We start from the raw sequence: 20,196 nt of genomic DNA on the forward strand, positions 1-20,196 counted from the left end.
TTTATGTACACCTTAGGTGACATCATAAATACTCACTCCCCCCGCTCCAAGTAATCTCTATGCCCAACATGGGGCTAGAACTCTCAACCCTAAGATCAAGAGTCACATTCTCTACCGAATGAGCCAGCAGCCCCTATTATAGATATACTCTTAAATCACCAAATCAATATTGGAATCAATACTGTCTGTCAAACCTCTGAGTAGTCTTGCCAATGCTCAGGGTCTCAGTTAATGTGAGTTACTCCAGAGGAAGCTGGGATATGGACAAACACAAATCTTTAAAAACAATAACAAAACAAAAAACACAAAACAAAACTAAAAAAGCCACTCTTTCGGGGCACCTGGGTGGCTCAGTGGATTAAGCCGCTGCCTTCGGCTCAGGTCATGATCTCAGGGTCCTGGGATTGAGCCCCGCATCAGGCTCTCTGCTCCGCAGGGAGCCTGCTTCCTCCTCTCTCTCTGCCTGCCTCTCTGCCTACTTGTGATCTCTATCTGTCAAATAAATAAAATCTTTAAAAAAAAAAAGCCACTCTTTCATTTAAGAAACGAGTTATAGATAAAGTGATAAGAACAAGAAGTCTCATTTGAGTCCATTGAGGTATTCCAGAGGGGAGTTAGGCACAACTATACTTGTGTCTGAGTAGGACAAGCCTTCATTAAACAATCAAAGAAATATGGCTAGCAGATAATCAGAGACATTGCTACTTACCAAATGTAATAGACAGGCTTTGTGTCTAGCATTTTACATAGTATCATCCCTTTTTACATAGAATAATTTCATGTTTAAAATACCACTTTGAGGTAGGTATTATCTCTACATCCCAGATGGTGAAACAGGCTCAGAGAACTACCATAACTTGTAAGTAATATGAAGTGGCAGAGTCACTTTTCAAACCAAAGCTTTTGTGATTCCAAATTCTGTGCTCATTTCCAGGCTAAATGGCTCTAACACCAAGTTAAGTATACTGATGGAATTCAGTGTGGCTACTTTACCCAGAGAACAGATATAAAGCAAAGAACAAAAAGATCTTATTATCTGGGCACTTAAGAAGTAGGCCAGGAAAATGATGTTTCTTCACCCTCACTTCCTTTCAAGAAAGGGCTCTATGAAGCACTCTAGGTATATTTTACCTCTGTATCCTCTGTGGTTCCTGTTCCGGCTGAACTTGTAACAATCCCAAATCGCTCCTTCCTCTTTTTCAGCTTCTCATCATCTTCAGACTATTCAGGGACAAAGAAAAGAATTGAAACAAGCTAGCCTCCACTCATGAGATGAAATTATAACTTAATGGTTACAATATAACAGCCAACCTTGTGCCAAAAACTAAGGATCACCACATAAAAAAATAGACAGGAAACTGAATAAGGAAGCATCCAGTATGCTGGCCCTAAGAATGACTAAAAACTTAATTTTAAGTAGGGCTTCAATATTCATAAGACACACGGATCAAGAAAACATAAGAACTACCCACAACAAATAAAACAAATTTCAGCGGAAATTCTTATCGTTCAGAGATATGGAACACTGAGGTTTAAGTGGGTAACACGTGAAGACACCCAAACTACTTTTGAACACTGCTTACAAGTTCCATTTACTTGCCAAGAGATGGAAGACAAAGAGGCCAGAGTGGTATTTCTGAAGAATATACAAAGAAAGCCAAACATTATGAATGCCCAGCAAAGTCACAGAAGGCTCTCAACAGTTTGAAACTGGGAGGACAGAGAGAAGAGAGAATTCTAAAGTAGATTCCCCACTGAGTACATAACCCAATGCAGGACTCGATCCCAGGACCCGTAGATTGTGACCTGAGTCGAAAATCAAGAGTGGGGGGCTCAGTCAGTTAAGTGTCTGTCTTCACCTCAGGTCATGATCGGGGAGTACCAGGACAGAGCCCAAGTCAGGCTCCCTGCTCAGAGAGGAGTCTGCTTCTCCCCCTGTTCCTCTCTCTCTCTCTCTTGCTCACTCTCTCAAACAAATAAAATCGGGGTGCCTGGGTGGCTCAGTGGTTGGGCTTCTGCCGTTGGCTCAGGTCATGACCCCAGGGTCCTGGAATTGAGCCCTGCATCAGGCTCCCTGCTCAGCAGGAAATCTACTTCTCCCTTTCCCACTTCCCCTGCTTGAGCTCTCTTTCTTCCTGTCTCTGTCAAATAAATAAATAAAATCTTTAAAAAAAGAAAAAAATCAAGAGTTGGATACTTCATCGACTGCTCCACCAAGGCACCCCCCCAAAAGGGTTACTGTTTTTCATAATCAGAAATTAATATTACAGTCACTAACATCTGAGTGTTTGCTTTGTGCCAGGAACTGTATGAAGTTCTTCACATGAAATACCTCATTTACTTATTTAAGTTTATTCGTTTGTTTATCTTTTTATTAATCTCTATACCCAATGTGGGGCTTGAACTCATGACCCCAAGATCAAGAGTCGCATGCTTTTCCAACTGGGTCAACCAGATACTCCTCATTTACTTCTTCTAATAATCTCAAACATAGTAGGCACTATGACATACATAGTAGGTACTATGACTAAACTCATTTCACAGATAAGAAAAGAGAAACATGGAGAAATTAAGTAACCTGCTCAAAGTCTCACAAGTAGTAAGTGGCAGAGAGCCAGGAATGGGACCCAGTACATTTTACTCAAGAATCCACTTTCTTAGCTCTACCATCTCCTCAGGAATCTCACACAACCCCTTCCTTGGAAGAATAAAAGCAGAATGGAAGAAGTGCTTAATTCCCAAAGGAAAAGGATCACAAGGATCCTTAGCTAAAGGTAGCTGTAAAACTAGTTCAACAACATCCGTATCACTCAAACAACCTCTGTCAATGCTAGGATCCCACCCCCTTTCTGTATACCTCCACTTTTTAACTATCTGGGATCTAGGGAAAAGACTCCAGTTTATAATCTTACACTAAAGATTTCCTCTAATGAATTTGTTTCTAATTTTGCCTAACTGGCTACTCTATCTGTTGAACTGTAATAAAAGAATTAGGAAGGTTTCCAATGAACACACCCCTCATATAGTTACTAGGAAAAGTTTTCTTTTATTTGTCTACCATCATTAAGATGATGTGAGTAAGAGATAAAAATGGAACACTCAAAATGAGAATCTCTACAGCATATTCTAGGTGAAATATCTCTATTTCACTAAGTCTCCAGGCCAAGCACCGTGTTAGGAGTAATAAAAGGAGCATCCCATATCCTTCTTGAGGAAAGGCTGAACTAGACCTCTGTACTGCTGAACTACTACTACATACTTACTTTCATTCAATTCAGAGGTACGGTTATTTCATCCAGTTCAAATCAGAGAGAGGGAGATGGTACTTTTCAAAATCCAGCTCTGTGTGTGTGTGTGTGTGTGTGTGTGTGTGTTTCAGCACAAACCATGGGGCCACTCCCTACACAAATCTCATCACAAAGCCTATGTCTATTTAGAATGTATGGGACAGCCTTTTCTCTGGTTATTTTGCTAAAACCTGAAACAGGGATTCTGACTTCCAAATTAAATTTTCTGTGCTTCTTTTTCAGCTCAAAGGTGAGGAAAGATAGACGGGAGGGAAGGAGAGAGGGTACACATCTCTAGCCACTAAGGCTAAGATCAGAGAGTTCTCCATGAGCGTCCCTTTTTTTTTTTTTTTAAAGATTTTATTTATTTATTTGACAGAGAGATCACAAGTAGGCAGAGAGGCAGGCAGAGAGAGAGGAGGAAGCAGGCTCCCTGCGGAGCAGAGAGCCCGACGCGGGGCTCGATCCCAGGACCCTGAGATCATGACCTGAGCCGAAGGCAGCGGCTTAATCCACTGAGCCACCCAGGCGCCCCATGAGCGTCCCTTTTTAATCAGACCTTTGGTGTCTCTCCTGGACATCCAGGCAGAGCATCTGCTGCAAATCTACCAGGGTCTCTAGGGAAAATTAAAAAAAACCAATACAGATCCTCCCACCCCCCTACAAACAGCCTGCCCACCCCTCACCCACAGAGACCAGTGAGGGTTTTATTTTGTGCATGCCTGCCCTTCCCTCCCCACCCAGAGCCCCTCAGCTTCCCTCCTAAAGCCTCTTTCCTCCTTGCCCTGAAGGGAAAGTGCACAACAGGCCCAGTAAATCAACACAGTTCTAATGATCTCTCTCACTTGACCCTTCTAGCGTGACGGTGTCGCATGGAAACAAACGTACAATAAACTTCACTCCATCTTTAGCTCCTTGCTGACAGGTTTTGATTCATGGGATGGTGAGACCCATCTGAGGGAAATTACCTCGATCAAAACGCATCTCTCTCTGCATTCATCAGGCCAATGCTCCCTCAGGCCATGCTCAAGTGCACAAATGGGGCTGTGCATCTGCAGGCAGCACTGACCCCTCTAGCTCAGTGTCATGCATTTGCAAACCTTTCCCTTCTTCATTCCTCCTCCACTTCCCTCCCGCGATCCCTTAACCACCAGCAAATCTCTTTTTTCTTCCCATGTATGCTCCTGTGTGGGAAGAACAGTGCTGGAATGTGAAGTGCCCTTATTTCCTGTCAAGTGGAAACTCTTCAAAACATACAACCTGCATTCAAAACCAGAGGAGGAACCCGTCCTCACCAACCAAACACAGGCCTTGGAGGTTCAGATTGATCCATGTACTTCACTTGCCTGTCCTCTCACTCAAGATTCAAATAGCAACTCAACTGACATCAATAATTTCAGCATACATAATCCTCCTACCTACCAATAGCTGCCTTGGTTTTTTTTTTTAGAAGCTCATTGATAAAAATGAGAAAGAGTGTTGTGCAAAAGAGGAGAGTGCCCATATACAAAGCACAGGATGGAAAGCAACGTATATTTAATAAAGCCAAGTACCCCCCATGAATCCTATCACTGTATTTTCCATCATAGAATAAGATCATTCTAAACTGAGCTCTTCAGACGTCTTCAACTTTCAAATTCACTTTTCTCCTTGTTTCCCTTTCGTATTTGGAAAATCCTCAAGCAAGATAAAGAAAACAGTGCCTGATGCAGGAAAAGACTGAGATGTTCAAGGCTGCCCAAACACAAATCACATGTGTGAAATTGCTGCTCAGAATACAGGGGTTTGGGGCGCCTGGGTGGCTCAGTGGGTTAAAGCCTCTGTCTTCGGTTCAGGTCACGGTCTCGGGGTCCTGGGATCGAGCCCCACATCGCTCTCTCTGCTTGGCAGGGAGCCTGCTTCCTCCCTCTCTCTCTACCTGCCTCTCTGCCTACTTGTGATCTCTGTCTGTCAAATAAATAAATAAAATCTTAAAAAAAAAAAAAAAGAATACAGGGGTTCTCACAAAGCTCCTCAATAAATGGCAGCGAGGATTTCTACTGCAACCTTTCTCCTGGTCTTTGAAACAAAGTGTGAAACCACCAACAAAATTCTGAAGCTAAGCTTCTACATTAGAAGCAAAGGCATCAAGGGGCGTCTAGGTACACAGTCAGTTAAGTGTCCGCCTTTGGCTCAGGTCATGATCTCTGGGTCCTGGGATCAAGCCCTGCATGGGGCTTCCTGCTCAGTGGGGAGTCTGCTCAGTCCCCTTCCCTCTTCATCTTTCCCCTTGTTTGTGCTGTCTCGGCCTCTGTCTCAACTGAATAAAATCTTAAAAAAAAAAAAAAGAAAGAAAGAAAAGAATGGATAAAGATGTGGTGTGCTTATCTATAAAGGAATATTACTCAATCATCAGAAAGAATGAAATCTTGCCATTTGCAACAACACAGATGGAATTAGAGGATATAACACTACACGAAGTAAGTCAGAGAAAGACAAATACCATATAGTTTTACTCATGTGGAATTTAAGAAACAAAAGAGATGAATATAGGGGAAGGGAAGGAAAAATAAAATAAGATGAAAACTGAGAGGGACAAGGGACACAAATCAGAAGAAATGCTGAATTCTAGCAGACAAACTGAGGGTTGCTGAAGGGAAGGTGGGTGTGGAGAGAGATAACTGGGTGATGGGCATTAATGAGGGCACTTGTAATGAGCACTGGTGTTACTGATGAGCAACTGATGAATCACTATTCTACCTCTGAAACTTAAAAAAAAAAAAAAGTCATCAAAAGTAGGTAAGAATCTTGGGGTGCCTGGCTGACTCAGTTGGAAGAGCATGCGACTCTTGATCTGAGGGTTGTGACATCGGAGCTCCATGTTTCGTGTAGCAATCACTTGAATGAATAAATAAATAAAAAGTTTAAAAAAAAAAGTAGGTAAGAATCAGACCCATTACCAATACAAGGAAATTCCCATTAGCGGCAAAGCAAATAAGTATTTGGACTAATGAGCAGATTTAGGGTTAAAGTGTGGGAGAATAAGAAGCCAGCCAAAACCATAATCATCTCCGCCAGTGGTACTATAAAACCACCTTCTGCTTATGAAACCCTAAAAAACATCTATGCTGCTAGGCTTTACTGATTTCATCAAACTAATAATGAAAAAAAAAAAAAAATCTAGGTAATATCCAAGGGAACAGAGCAAGGATCCAAACTCTAACTCTGTAGATCCAATTTAAGGTACTCTAAAGGCCCCTGAAGAATTGCTTTCAATGAGTTATAGACATCTGCTCCCATCAACATTTTAAATAACACCATTAATCCATTCAAAATTAATCCATTCATCCACTAGTCTTTCAAATATCCACTAAGTATCTTCCTTAGGTTAGGCACTATTCTGGCATGGGGAACAAGAGATAAGACAAAGATCCTTAACCTCATGAGACTTACAAATTTAAGACTGAGTAAAAGTAAAGATGCATGCCATTGTTCATTACTTTTTTTTAAGAGATTTTATTTATTTGAGAGAGAGTGAAAATGAGAGAGATCACAGAGGGAGCAGGAGAAACAGACACCAGCTGAGTGGAGAGCCTGATGGGGGGCTTGATCCCAGAACCCCAGAATCACGTGAGCAGAAGGCAGATGCTCAACCAACTGAGCCACCCAGAAGGCCCTGTTCATTACATTACTGCATTATGAGGACCTACAGGGAAATCTTTCTGGTCCCCACATGTAATTATGGTTTTGCTGAGCAAATTTTAAGTTTTTATCTTCCCAACTCTGTGAATCACTATAAACACTTTTAACTGCTCTCCTCTTTCATCTGACAGCTATAAAATTTGGAGCCAAATGTGTGGCCTATCTCTGGCAAGCAGTTTTGAAAATATTTTCTATTAGCCAGATGTATTAAGGTGAGAGAGAAGTACTGAGGTGAGATACAAAGACAAGGATCCAACACCTAGATCCCAAGACAGAAACTTAGAAGATGAAGTACAGTTAGTTACAGGGTTGTTGCTGGTCCCTTAAGAACTTACTCCTCTCGGGGCGCCTGCATGGCTCAGTGGTTTAAGCCGCTGCCTTCGGCTCAGGTCATGATCTCAGGGTCCTGGGATCGAGTCCCGCATTGGGCTCTCTGCTTGGTGGGGAGCCTGCTTCCCTCTCACTATCTCTGCCTGCCTCTCTGCCTACTTGTGCTCTCTCTCTGTCAGATAAATAAATAAAATCTTAAAAAAAAAAAAAACTTACTCCTCTTTAAATATAATGGGATTAATTAAAAAATACTTCAGTACCCCCAAGAAAGAAAAAAAGAGGGGAAGGAAATACCAAGTTATCACTAGAAATTTTATTTTTTTAAAAAAAGATTTTATTGATTTATTTGACAGAGAAGAAGACAGCAGGAGAGGGAACACAAGCAGGAGGAGTGGGAGAGGGAGAAACAGGCTTCCTGCAGAGCAGGGAGCCTGATGGAGGGCTTGATCCCAGGACCCGAGATCATGACCAGAGCCAAAGGCAGACACTTAATGATTGAGCCACCCAGGAGCCCCTAGAAATTTTAAATTAAGGACTCTTGTCCATGGTTTCCAAGGCATATACACTGTAGCCAGGAATGAAGTCCCAAATGGAAGATCAGCTACAACAACTGGCAGCCTGAACATCATAGATACTTTCTGACTGTTTTGTTCTATGGCAAAGAGTTCCACGGATTAGATCTCTACCCAAGATGGGGTAGATTGTGGCTTTGTTATCCTCCAAACCCAACCTGCTTCTTCAAGATAAAAATTCAAGAGAACATTTTTCAAAACTTAGTGGTCTAATCCTGTAAAAGAACAATAAAGAATAAAATAAATAAACAATAAAGAACACCACTCCAAACTTAGTGTGCCAGGGTTATTTGCTCTGCCAAGAGGAGCCTACTTTGATTTACTTAGCACTCCATGGGCTATGTACTGAAAACATACACCTTTTTCAATTTTATTACCAGTGCCACTCTGGATCATAAAAAGAAACTAGGAGGGGGTGCCTGTCTGGCTCAGTCAGTAGAGTGTACAATTCTTATTATCAGGTTGTCAGTTCAAGACCCACAAGGGTTGTAGAGATTACTTAAAAAAATAAAATCTTATAGGCACTTGGGTGGCTCAGTCAGTTAAGCGTTCAACTCTTGATTTTGGCTCAGGTCATATCTCAGGGTCCTGGAACCCAGCCCTGCCTTAGGCTCTCGGCTTGAGATTCTCTCTCCCCTTCTTCCTCTGCCTACCTCCCAATAAATAAATCAAATCTTTAAAAACAAAAACAAAAACAAAAAACAGGGGTGCCTGGGTGGCAGAGTTGGTTAAGCATCTGATTGACTCTTGGTTCTGGCTCAGGTCACAATCTCAGGGTCGCGAGATCCAGCCCCATGTTTGCTCTGCACTCACGGTGGAGTCTGCTTGAGATTCCCTCTCCCCTCCCGTTTGTGCTCTCTCTCTAAAATGCACAAATAAATCTTTAAAAAAATAAAATCTTAGGGGCACCTGGCTGGCTCAGTGGGTTAAGCCTCTGCCTTTGGCTCAGGTCATGATCTCAGGGTCCTGGGATCGAGCCCCGCATCTGGCTCTCTGCTCGGCAGGGAGCCTGCTTCCCCCTCCCCTCTGTCTGCCTCTCTGCCTACTTGTGACTTCTCTCTCTGTCAAATAAATAAATAAAATCTTTAAAAAAAAAAAATAAATAAATAAAATAAAATAAAATCTTAAAAAAAAAAAAGGAGGGAGGCACCTGGGTAGCTCAGTGTGTTGGGCCCCTGCTTTCAGCTCAGGTCATGATCCCAGAGACCTGGGATCAGGAGAGCCTGCATGGGGCTCTCTGCTTAGTGGGGAGTCTCCTCCCCCCGACCCCGACCCATCTGAGCCTGCCTCTCTGCCTACTTGTGATCTCTCTATCAAATAAGTAAACAAAATCTTTTTAAAAAAGGAAACTAGGAAAAACAAAACAGTGGCCCAAATGTAACTTAGGCTTATTTAAGGAACTATAATTCCCAAAACCCAAAGCTAAAATACTTACTGAATTTAAATATGAGATATCCTCACTATTCTCAGACGAGACCAAAAGAATTAACCAAGCCAGACATTCTTCCTGGTCAGTGCAACAGCTCACTCACTCATCATCCCTCCTTACGCATGTGTAAGAAAAAGAAATTACAATCTAAAAAATTCAGTCAGAGATATCCTTCTAAGCAGGAAAGAGCACTTCAGGGAAGCTCAATTCAGGTACTACTATGAGTTGAAGCTGGGTGTTCTCCTATAACTGTTTTGGTTTTTAAAATATTTTATTTATTTATTTGAGAGAAAGAGAGCGAGAGAGCACAAGCTGGGGGAGGACCAGAGGGAGAAGCAGCAGACGCCCCGCTGAGCAGGGAGCCTGATGTAGGACTTCAGTCGGGGACTCCCACGATCATGACCTGAGCCAAAGGCAGAAACTTAACCGAATGAGCCACCCAGGTGTCCCTCTAACTGTTTGTTTGTTTTTTGTCTGTTTGCTTCAAGTAGCCTCCGGGCCTAATGTGGAGCCCAACAGAAGGCTTGAACCAACTGAGCCACCGAGGCGCCTCCTCATATGGCTGTTTTAATGACAGCTACTCTTCACATTCAACACTCTTCAGTGTTAAGAGTCTGCTGTATATTTCCATCAAGACCTAAACTCTGCCACTTTATTTACCCCACTTTAACAGTTATTTTCTCAGAAGTCTTTCTCCTGGAATGATGGGAGAGAGAATGATAGTGAGCTAAGATGGTCACATTTTGCAAAAATAACAAGTTAACTGTCCCTTTTATTTTTTTTTTTAAGATTTATTTATTTCATAGAGAAATAGAGAGGAACACAAGCAGGGAAGGTGGGAGAAGGAGAAGCAGGCTTCCTGCTGAGCAGGGAGCCTGATGTGGGGCTCAATCCCAGGACCCTGGGATCATGACCTGAGCCGAAGACAGACACTTAACGACAGAGTCACCCAGGCGCCCCTTTATATTTTTTTAAGATTTTATTTATTTATTTGACAGACGGAGAGGGAACACAAACAGGGTGACTGGGAGAGGGAGAAGCAGGCTTCCCGTTAAGCAAGGAGCCCGATATGGGGCTCGATTCCAGGACCCTGGGATCATGACCTGAATCAAAGCGTAGATGTCTAACGAATGAGCCACCCAAGTGCCTCTGTCTCCTTTTATAAATGAATTAACAATATGAAGATGTTAATAGTACTCAGGCCAGTCTGATTTTACAAGGAAATGTAAAACAGTGAGGCAAAATGAGGAGGATGGCACTTTATGGTCACTTTTCTGACTCACTGCTACATGACTGATGGCAGGATGAAAAGCAGAGGCTGGGGGTTTTCAAGCGATGGTGGATTAATAATGACATGGCCTTGACTCCCTGAGGTAAAGGTTATGAAACACTCCAGGGTAAGTGGGCTTCCAATTTTATACTCTCAGGGTGAATGACAGCAACTGATGGTTTTTCTCTCAGAAACACTGCAATGCTTAAACACACAGCTGTCACCTCCCTGCCCCAGTTTCTGAAATTCATCTGAACAACTTTATTCCTGAGCCTTTATGTCAGCCAGACCAAGGAACATGAGGTGGTCCTAAAAACAGAGCCTAACTAAGCAAGACAAAAGCGAAAGGCTGGACTAGTAAAAGGTATGCCATTTTAGCACACACATAGTAAAGAGACACTCCAACACTCCCACACACATAACAAAAAAATATATCTCCCAATAAAACCATCTTACCTACTCTCAAAAATTTTAACTGTGAGATCAGAATCAACTTTCTAGGGCCATCAGGGTGCCAGGAACTTTAAAGCTACATGAGATTTAGAGACGGCCAGGAACTGTATCTCCTTTATCTTTACAGGATTTAAAGCCCCAAAACACAATCAGCTCAGAACCAAACACTCTTCTCAGTCACTAGCTCCCATCACTTTTTCTCTTTCTCCAAAACAAGCTCCTTCCCCCACCCCCATTCCTCTCCAACCCCAGAGGAGGTCGTCTCGGTCTTGCTCTAGCTGATTGTAGGACAAAGCAAGGCAGGTGGAGGAAATGAAGGCTTTACACTTGAGACCCCTGGAAACCAAGTTTCTATTAAAAGTCCCCACCTCCCTCCCTTAAAAGCCAGGAAGCTGCTGCTTTTAAGGATAAGCGATGCAGAGCTACCAAAAATGTCAATAAGTCAGTAGAGGGAAGCTAAAAACTTTGAAGGGAGATATATGCTATCTTAACCAAATATACAGAGAATGAAGGAGGACAGTTACCTAAGCATTCAGAAATTAGAGTGAGCACTAGGAAAGCAGATTCTTTTCACCTGTAAAATATATTTATAACCATATCTACCTGCTTTTTATGTAAGCTCTATGCCCGATGTGGGGCTCGAACTCAAGACCCAAGTCTCATGGTCTACCAACTGAGCCAGCCGGGAGACCCACCTGTAATATTTTAAAATGAAGATTTCTGGTTTCACCCAAACTAACAAATCTGAATCTCAAAAGGAAAAGCTTAGGGAGATGTATTTTTAAAAGGGTCCCCTAGTGACCCTTATGTGCAGCTATAGCTGGGAACAACTGCAAATGGCTTTGAGAAAGCACAGCCCAAAAAATCAATCAATCTCACCAAGTCCAAGTAAAGTTGCTACTCCACTCCAGTTTTCCCCCCAAAGCACTAGGGGCCTTCCAAAAAAAGTTTATGCTCCCTACAAATAGGGTATCTCAAACACAGGGATGAGAAGGGGAAAAGAAAGCTGTGAAGAAATCACAACTGGCTCTATGAAGCACACCTGTATTGCTTGCCTTCATAGAATTCAAGTAGAGGAATAGAGAAACTCTTTGACAAGGGAGTTCAATATAGGAAAAACACGCCAAAACAAGATCAGGGAAAACTTCAGGTATGCGGTGGGTGGGGGGTGGGGGGGGGCACTGGCGGACGTGGGACAAGGGAGAGAGCAGACAGAAGAACAGATAGGATCTGTCTTAGGGCTTGTGTTATCTTATAGCTCTCTTCACTTCTAGATGTACTTCCTCAACTACCTCATACCTAAGCATGAACATGGTAGTGAATATTCTCTAACTGCCTCCTCTACTCTATACCTCAATGAACTCCTCACCCATGTTTTTTAAAATCCAGACAGCAAGCATTTCAAACACAGTATCTTTCTCGGTAACACATCTTCACTGCTAGGGATTTAAGGATTCAGTGTCTGATATGAATTTCAAGTGTAGAATACCCTGAAAATACATTTTCATTTCTGTCCTGAGTCTGCTCTCGGTATAAGAAGGTAAAATCTGGTTAAAATACTATTTAAAAAATGCGAGAAAAGAGTAACAAAGGAAAGGGGAGGGATGAAAGGAGTTAACATTTTCTAGATCTTAACAAGACATCTCAGATTTTATTAAAAACATGGGCTTTCGCAGTGCCTGGCTGGCTCAGTCAGCAGAGCATATGATGACCTCAGGGTTATAAGTCCAAGCCCCAGGTTGGGGACAGAGATTACTTAAAAAAATAAAAAAGCTTAACAAAACAAAACAGGGCCCTTGCTAGTTTGCAAACATTACAAGCAAATGTCCCCTTATAAAATATCTCCCAATCTGATGCCCTGCCTCATCCCCATTCCTATCTCTAAAATACTACTGGATTTTATGTGATCTCCTTCGGCTATAAGACATGAAAAGCAACTTTGCTATTAATAACGAATATGTAAGAAAATGAACTGCCATGTAATCATTAAATTTTACTTGAAAAAACTTTACTTGAATTGAACCTATATATATTTTCTTTTTCTTTCTTTTTTTTTTTTTTAAGATTTTATTTATTTATCTGAGGGAGAGAGAGAGCGAGCCCGTGCACAGGGAGCCCAATGCGAGGCTCAATCCTGTCCTGGGATCGCGACCTAAGCCAAAGGCAGAACCCTCAACCAACTGAACCACCCAGGCACCACATAAACCTATATATATTTTCAAAAAATAAAATGTCACTTCTTATCAATGTCAGCCCAAAGAACACTATTAACCAAATGTTAGCCTCTCAAGTATTAAAATACATCTTAAACATCCTTATACTGCTACAGCTCTCACATCACAAAGAAACTTTGAATACCAAAACTTCTTACCTGTCCCACCCAAAAACTAAGAATACATACACCAAAAAAAAACACACAAAAACCCAAAAACAAACAAAAAACCACCCCATTCTCTTTTCTCCCATCCAGATTCTGAAGAATGGACAGACTTGGATTCAGAAAGTTGGCTCACATTTCACCATAGGCAGGGAGAGTATCTGAGAGCAATCAGACAGAGATACTAGATACTGCTATAATTAGAAAAGCCAGGCCAGTTATTGGGTCATCCCCAAATTAGACACAGGTACTGGTAACCCCCAGATTAGACATACAACTAGATATACAGATATATTTACAAATAAATTTTAAAAATTATTTATCTTATGTACCATGAGTGAAACTTTTTTTTTTTTTTAATTTTAAAAACTGACATTCAGAATGATCCCATCTCAAGAACTTGGCTGGCAAAAGCAACTAAATGTATTTAAAAGTGAAGCAGACTCATTGCCCTCCTTTTCCAGGCTGTATTTACTCTTGGGGGAAGATTACAAGGGACCACAAAGAGGCATAAAACTTGTTTTTTATCAAAGTCATCAGTTCTGACATGTTAGAAGAAGGAATGCAAAGACCTAAGTGGGGGTGGGATATTGAACAGGAGAGACAGAAGAGTGCATTTTTCTCTTATTACAAGCTTTCTTACCTCTAGTTCTTTGGATTCAAACTCAATATATAAAATCATGTAAAAAAAAAAAATGAAAAAGTCCAAGATCCTTAGTGTTTTCAACCGTACACCCTAGGTAAGTGTAACCCTCTACCAGAAACTTCTCAAAGGCCCAGCTTACAATAAACAGGGCAAAACAGCATAAATCCTGACAAAGCATCAAAATTTTCATCTTGCTTCTACAAATCTTTTTTTTTTTTTGCTTCTACAAATCTTTAAAGCTTTTCCTCTTAAGGTGTTCAATTTATATTCCTAACATTTTTTATCCATTTTTTTTCCTCATACAGAGCTAGTAAAAACCGTGTTTAAGGGTTAGAACATAGAGTGGGAGAGTAGAAGAAGAAATTAAGCAAAGTAAAAACCTGACTCCTATTTCTCAAGTTAAAATTAGAATACATTTTCAAGAGCCCTAGGCAGGACAGAGAAAAATTCCATTCTGCCTCTTTGCTCTTCCAAATTCCTATAGCCAAGTGGCTCAACAGCAGTTGAATGGCACACATAATGACATCATTGATTGGAACTATAATAGAAGGGAGTGAGAAGAGCGGGTGGTGGGGGGGAGTGGGAAGGGAGGGAGGTGAAGATGTATTTGTGTTACAGACAAAAGACAAGTTCTGTTCCTCAGCAGGGACAAATGAAGAACCAGATGAGGGGATAAACTGAGGTCAGAGAGTTTTCCCTATTGTTTCCTCTTTAAACAGCTCCTTCACCACTCCCTCAAGGTTTGTTCCAATGGGCGGGTGGAGAAACAGCAGTTTTTATCTTAGACAAGAGAAGGCAGAAAAAAGACCAAATATTAATTTTCAAATCATTATTAACTAAAAGAAGATTCAAAGGACTGGTTAAATTTTAGTTGAGCCCCCAAATGCTGCAAGAAATGCTGAAACCTACATGGGTTTGGATCTTAACTCTTCCTGAAATTCATCTTGACAGTCTCAACTGCTCTCTATTATACACACACACACACACACACACACACACACCTCTCTCTCTCTCCCATTCTTACTGTCTTTTCTTATTGGTTAATATAAGTTAAGAGAATGTAATTTTTCAAATGGAAGAAGCATTTTTAGAAAAAAACAAACAATCTAGGATGAGGGGCGGGGATATTCCCCCAAAACTCTTGCTCAATGAAATGTCTAAGAAGATCTACATGAAAGTTTTCCCATGCACAAGAGAAATGTGTGCATTTCTCTTGGTCTCATGGGGCATAAGAAAGGGGAATAGAGACTTAAGTGGTGTGCTTGGCCTAGGTACTGCTACTTGAGTATATTTTGGATGGAAAAGAATCCAAAACCACTTAGCAGACTACTTCTCCAACTTATCTTGGGATCTAAATCTTCTACCACTACCCCTGTAAAAAAAATTCTGCCAAACTCCTCACCATGGTTTATGGTTCTTCAGGGTCCTACAGTACCATGTTGGCAATGTCCTACGCATGGCTGTCCCACAGTTCTTCCTTTGGAAAAGGTTTATTATACACATACCTAAACTCTTAACAAATAAACCCTCTGAGAAAGCTGGTGACCAACTTCTAAATCCATAGAGTGAACGTCCTTCTTTCCACATCCCTCTATACCAAAACCCACTGCTGAAAGGGAAGAACAAACATTTCATTTATTTCAGATGGTGGAAGGGAATTTAGATTAAAATCAAATACACATTCCAGAAGAGTGAATGGAGCTCACAATCAGTTAGCCACAGCGAAATCTGTATGCTAGGAGACACTGGTGCTCTCCTGTGCTTGGAAGTGACTCTGTCACAGCTTCTTCTTTGATATCTCAACAGACTGCAGTGACAAGATCCTCAAATTCAAGAAAAGTCCAATATCTCTCTCATTCTGAAATGGTTCATCCCCAAGCAATGGTGAGCAAAAATCTCTAATTGTACCAAAGGTTCCTGAAACTAATCATTGCAGCCACCCAACAATCTTCTAGCTACCAGCCTCAGCAACAAAATAATGATCAATGAAGAGATATTTAACTTTTTAACCCTTTTATAGGTTTATAGGTCTGTATAACACAGACCACAATCATTAGGGAAGAAAACTGGTAAAACCACAACACAGGAAAAGCAGCTTTTATTGTTTATAGGCTTTACGATATGAGTTATAGGCCTTAACTCACTAGGATAGTCACCTCAGCATGAGCTACAAATAGGGAAACACAATAATATTGCAGCAGAGAAGTGGGAAAGATGTACTAACGTCAATAGGGATAAAAGATGCCTATATTTTCTACTACTAATCAAGAACCAAGAAGCAGTAACACATGCCCCTCATTCTCCGGGGCGGGGGGAGAAAGAGTATAAACCACATTTCCATTTTCTACTTAGCACCTGGGCTTGGGTTTTGTTTTGTTTGTAATACTTACTTAGCTGGATGTCCTATAACTTCCTAAGTATCAAGTTTCACCTTCCCAAATATGCCAATTTGGGGGGGGGGTGTGAAAACAAAACAATCCAAATTAGCTATTATCAGTTTACTCCCTAACTCTAAACCCAGATTTAGTTTTTATAAAACTAATGTCCTATGACCATCATCTACTAACTGAGCTGGCTTCCCATCTATTCCCTCCCTCCATCTCTCACTCCTTTCAAAGATGAGTTTATGTTCCAAGCCAAGCCCTGTCCTTCACCAATAGGACTAACCCAAACACTACTTCTCTTGGGAGGCATGGAAAAACTGACAGAGAGAAGGAAAAACAAAAACAAAACAAAACAATAAAAACAACCAGTCAAGCACAAGACTGAAAACCTAACTGGTGATCAATCAGAACCAACCAGGCAGAGATTATTTATCTGGGTTTTGTTTTGTTTGAGGGGGTGGGAGGTTTCTCAGCCCATAGTCACCATGAGGCTTATATGAGAAAAGGCATGCCATTCTATCCTCAAATAGTCCAAAGAGTTGGAGGGGACAATTTACAGCCTCTTGTGTAAAAAATGTCTATAAATGCCAGTGCCATTCTTTGCCCTGTCACTTCCCATTATCCTAAACCAACAGGATTCTATTCACTAAGACTTGAGTTGGAAACATGAACGGACAGGCCTTTCTTGGGCAGGGGGAAAGAAGGAAGATGACTGAGATGGGCGGGGAGGGGGGTGCGCAGATAATTCTTTAAGTTTCTGTGTACCGCCTAACATGTATAGTATACTAGTGGAGCTGAACGTTGAAATATATGAGCAGTCATGCAAAAGTCAGCCTAGGAAGAAGAGCTGTGATTTGGTAACCTCAAATCTGCAAAATGCTCAAAACATAAATCCAAAATATAAAGAAAAGATGACCAGATTATGACACCAAAAAAAAAAAAGAAATCAGTCATAAACACTATTGATCCATGGCTCACTTCCTCTCACATACTTTCTCTTTATCATATACACTGGTCTGCAGAGGAATCTACCAAAGAGAAATCACAAGAAATTTGGGCCTTAAGCTGGATCAAGCAAGATCATGCAACAGACACGACAAAAGATGTGATTTCTTGTTGCCCTTTTCGGGATACTAGGATGAAGAGAAATCTCTACCCTACCTGCTAATCTCCACCATTTGCATCTTATCTAACTGAAAGAGATCTGTGCCTAGAGAATTGTAAAACTTAAAGACGGTGACCAAATTATACAGGAGGAGTCTATACTGGAACCCAGGATGAGGTGGGCACATTATACTAACCTAGTTGTTCCATAAATACAAACTTAATCATATCACTAACCTTGACCAACCAAATACTAGGTAGCAAATCATCTCTGGTAACAGAGAACAGTTAAACACAAGATTATGAACCAAAGAACTTTCAATGAGAAAGGAGTCAGCTGCAATTTCAGGAGTTGGATCTAGAATAACTAACTTTTGGGGGGAAAGTTACTTTAAAAAAAGAATGCTGGGGCGCCTGGGTGGCTCAGTGGGTTAGAGCCTCTGCCTTCCGCTCAGGTCATGATCTCGGGGTTCTGGGATCGAGCCCCGCATCGAGCTCTCTGCTCCACAGGGAGCCTGCTTCCTCCTCTCTCTCTGCCTGCCTCTCTGCCTACTTGTGGTCTCTGTCAAATAAATAAATAAAATCTTAAAAAAAAAAATTAAAAAAACAAACTTGTCTTTTGCTACAGAATTTGAGAAGCACTACTCCAGAACATATGTATGGCAATGAATTCCATCTGAAAACACAGCTCATATGGTCAGAATTTTACCAATTACATTATCTGATTAGAACCCTTCAGGGATTTATTTTTCTTAAGTTTATTAATTTTGTTTAGTAATCTTCACACCTAGCATGTGGTTGGAACTTACAACCCCAAGATCAGGAGTCACACACTCCACCACCTGTGCCAGTCAGGCACACCCTAACCCTTCAAGACTTAAAATGGGAAATGAAATCTTATCAGTGATCAGCTAAAACACTGAAGTTAATAGACTCAATTAAATTGATTCAATTAAACACAGAAGTTAACTGACCTCATAAAGTTAGGTGGCCAACATAACTGAACTAAGAAGAAAGTGAACATTTATTAAGGGTCAAAGTATTAAAATGTTAGATAATTTCATATACGCTATTACTTACTCTTCACAAACACAGTGTTAGGTACTACTCCCAGTTTTACAGATGAGGACCAAAGAAGTTTAGTAATGTGCTCAAAGTCACAAAGCTAATAAATGTATCTCTTCATGCTTCACTTAGCTTCCTATGGACTAAAAATGAAAGGAAGTCAAATATGGAGAAAGATTCTAAGGTAGTGCAGTGAAAAGGCACTAAATATCCCTGTAACGAAACACTATGAAAATAAGTCAGGTGGGCAGTATAAAGTGAGGGGCAAATCTGTCTTGGTGAAGTGTCCATATGAACTACATAGTTGGAGATATGATGCTCAATTTTGTTAATTTTGATGGAGCACATACAGTTCTCTACAGAAAGTTACTGCTGAGATTCTCAGAACATAGTCTTCATATACCAAAGGAGAAAGATGAGAACTGGGGCCACAGATCCAAGCACCCTTCCCCTTGGCAATCCAATCAAACAAAACACAAATGACTTGGTTTATAGTACAGTCTTCCCAATTAAGCTGCGTGTAGCTTAAGAAACACATACTCTCTGGGCGCCTGGGTGGCTCAGTGGGTTAGGCCGCTGCCTTCGGCTCAGGTCATGATCTCAGGGTCCTGGGATCGAGTCCCGCATCGGGCTCTCTGCTCAGCGGCGAGCCTGCTTCCCTTTCTCTCTCTCTGCCTGCCTCTCTGTCTACTTGTGATCTCTCTCTCTCTGTCAAATAAATAAATAAATAATCTTTAAAAAAAAAAAAAAAAAAAGAAACACATACTCTGTCTACTCTGAACTCCTGAATTTTTTAAAATTTCACATAAACTAGGAAATATTCCTACTGAACAACTATGGTCTCAGCATCGAGCTGGGCACAAAGATCTAATGTTATGCTTCTGGTAAACATAAAAAATGTAACCTAAAGGGAAGGAAAATGTAGCAGTTGTGCATAAGTTAGAAAGTCCCGTTGGGGCATACGTGTTTATACTTTTTAGTGCTCAGTTTTTCTCCTGAGCAAAAATTTTAACAACCACTGTCAGAGGACAGTATTCCCCAATGGATTTCCAGAGAGCTAAATGTTTCCATACTCAGTGGGAAATAATGACCCTTCAAAAAGTTTGTTTATTTACTTATATAACCTTCACAACCAACATGGGGCTTGAACTCACAACCCCAAGATCAGGAGTCATATCCGCTTCCAACTGAGCCAGCCAAGTGCCCCAATGACTTTTTTTTCTTTTCATAGTTCCTCTGATTTGAAACAGTATTCCCTTAACCCTGGCCCCACTTCCGCAACCAAGAAACATGCTTTCATTCTCACAGAACACAGATTAAGAGACTACCTGCTCAAAGCAAAGGAGAATCCTCAGCATCTTCTCCAACAGAAGGTGCCTGGCAAAACTCCAAACACAACAATGCCCTATAAAATTGATCACTCCACGCAGCACTGTGTCAACAAAGTCACTTGCTTAATAAACTCAACAATGTCAGTTAGCAGAGGGGCAGAAAGAATGAAATAACTTTCTTATTTTTGTTCCAGGGAACCTTGTTTCTAGGTACCTTTGACCCAATGACAGGATTTTCATCTCCTATTTCCATTAAGACTGTATTAG

At 41.1% G+C, this 20,196-nt stretch overlaps 1 protein-coding gene across 1 annotated transcript in view; it reads right to left on the reverse strand.

Annotated features, from left to right (window-relative positions):
- LOC123946214 (SAP domain containing ribonucleoprotein) overlaps window positions 1–20,196 on the reverse strand; it is a 43,714-nt gene that overhangs the window by 1,895 nt on the left and 21,623 nt on the right. Inside the window, exon 10 of the mRNA XM_046011530.1 lies at window positions 1,132–1,221. Coding sequence (XP_045867486.1) covers window positions 1,132–1,221 — 90 coding nt within the window. The remainder of the gene's footprint in view (window positions 1–1,131; window positions 1,222–20,196) is intronic.

This window comes from Meles meles, chromosome 7 (genome assembly GCF_922984935.1).
Source record: "Meles meles chromosome 7, mMelMel3.1 paternal haplotype, whole genome shotgun sequence".
Taxonomy (NCBI): Eukaryota; Metazoa; Chordata; class Mammalia; order Carnivora; family Mustelidae; genus Meles; species Meles meles.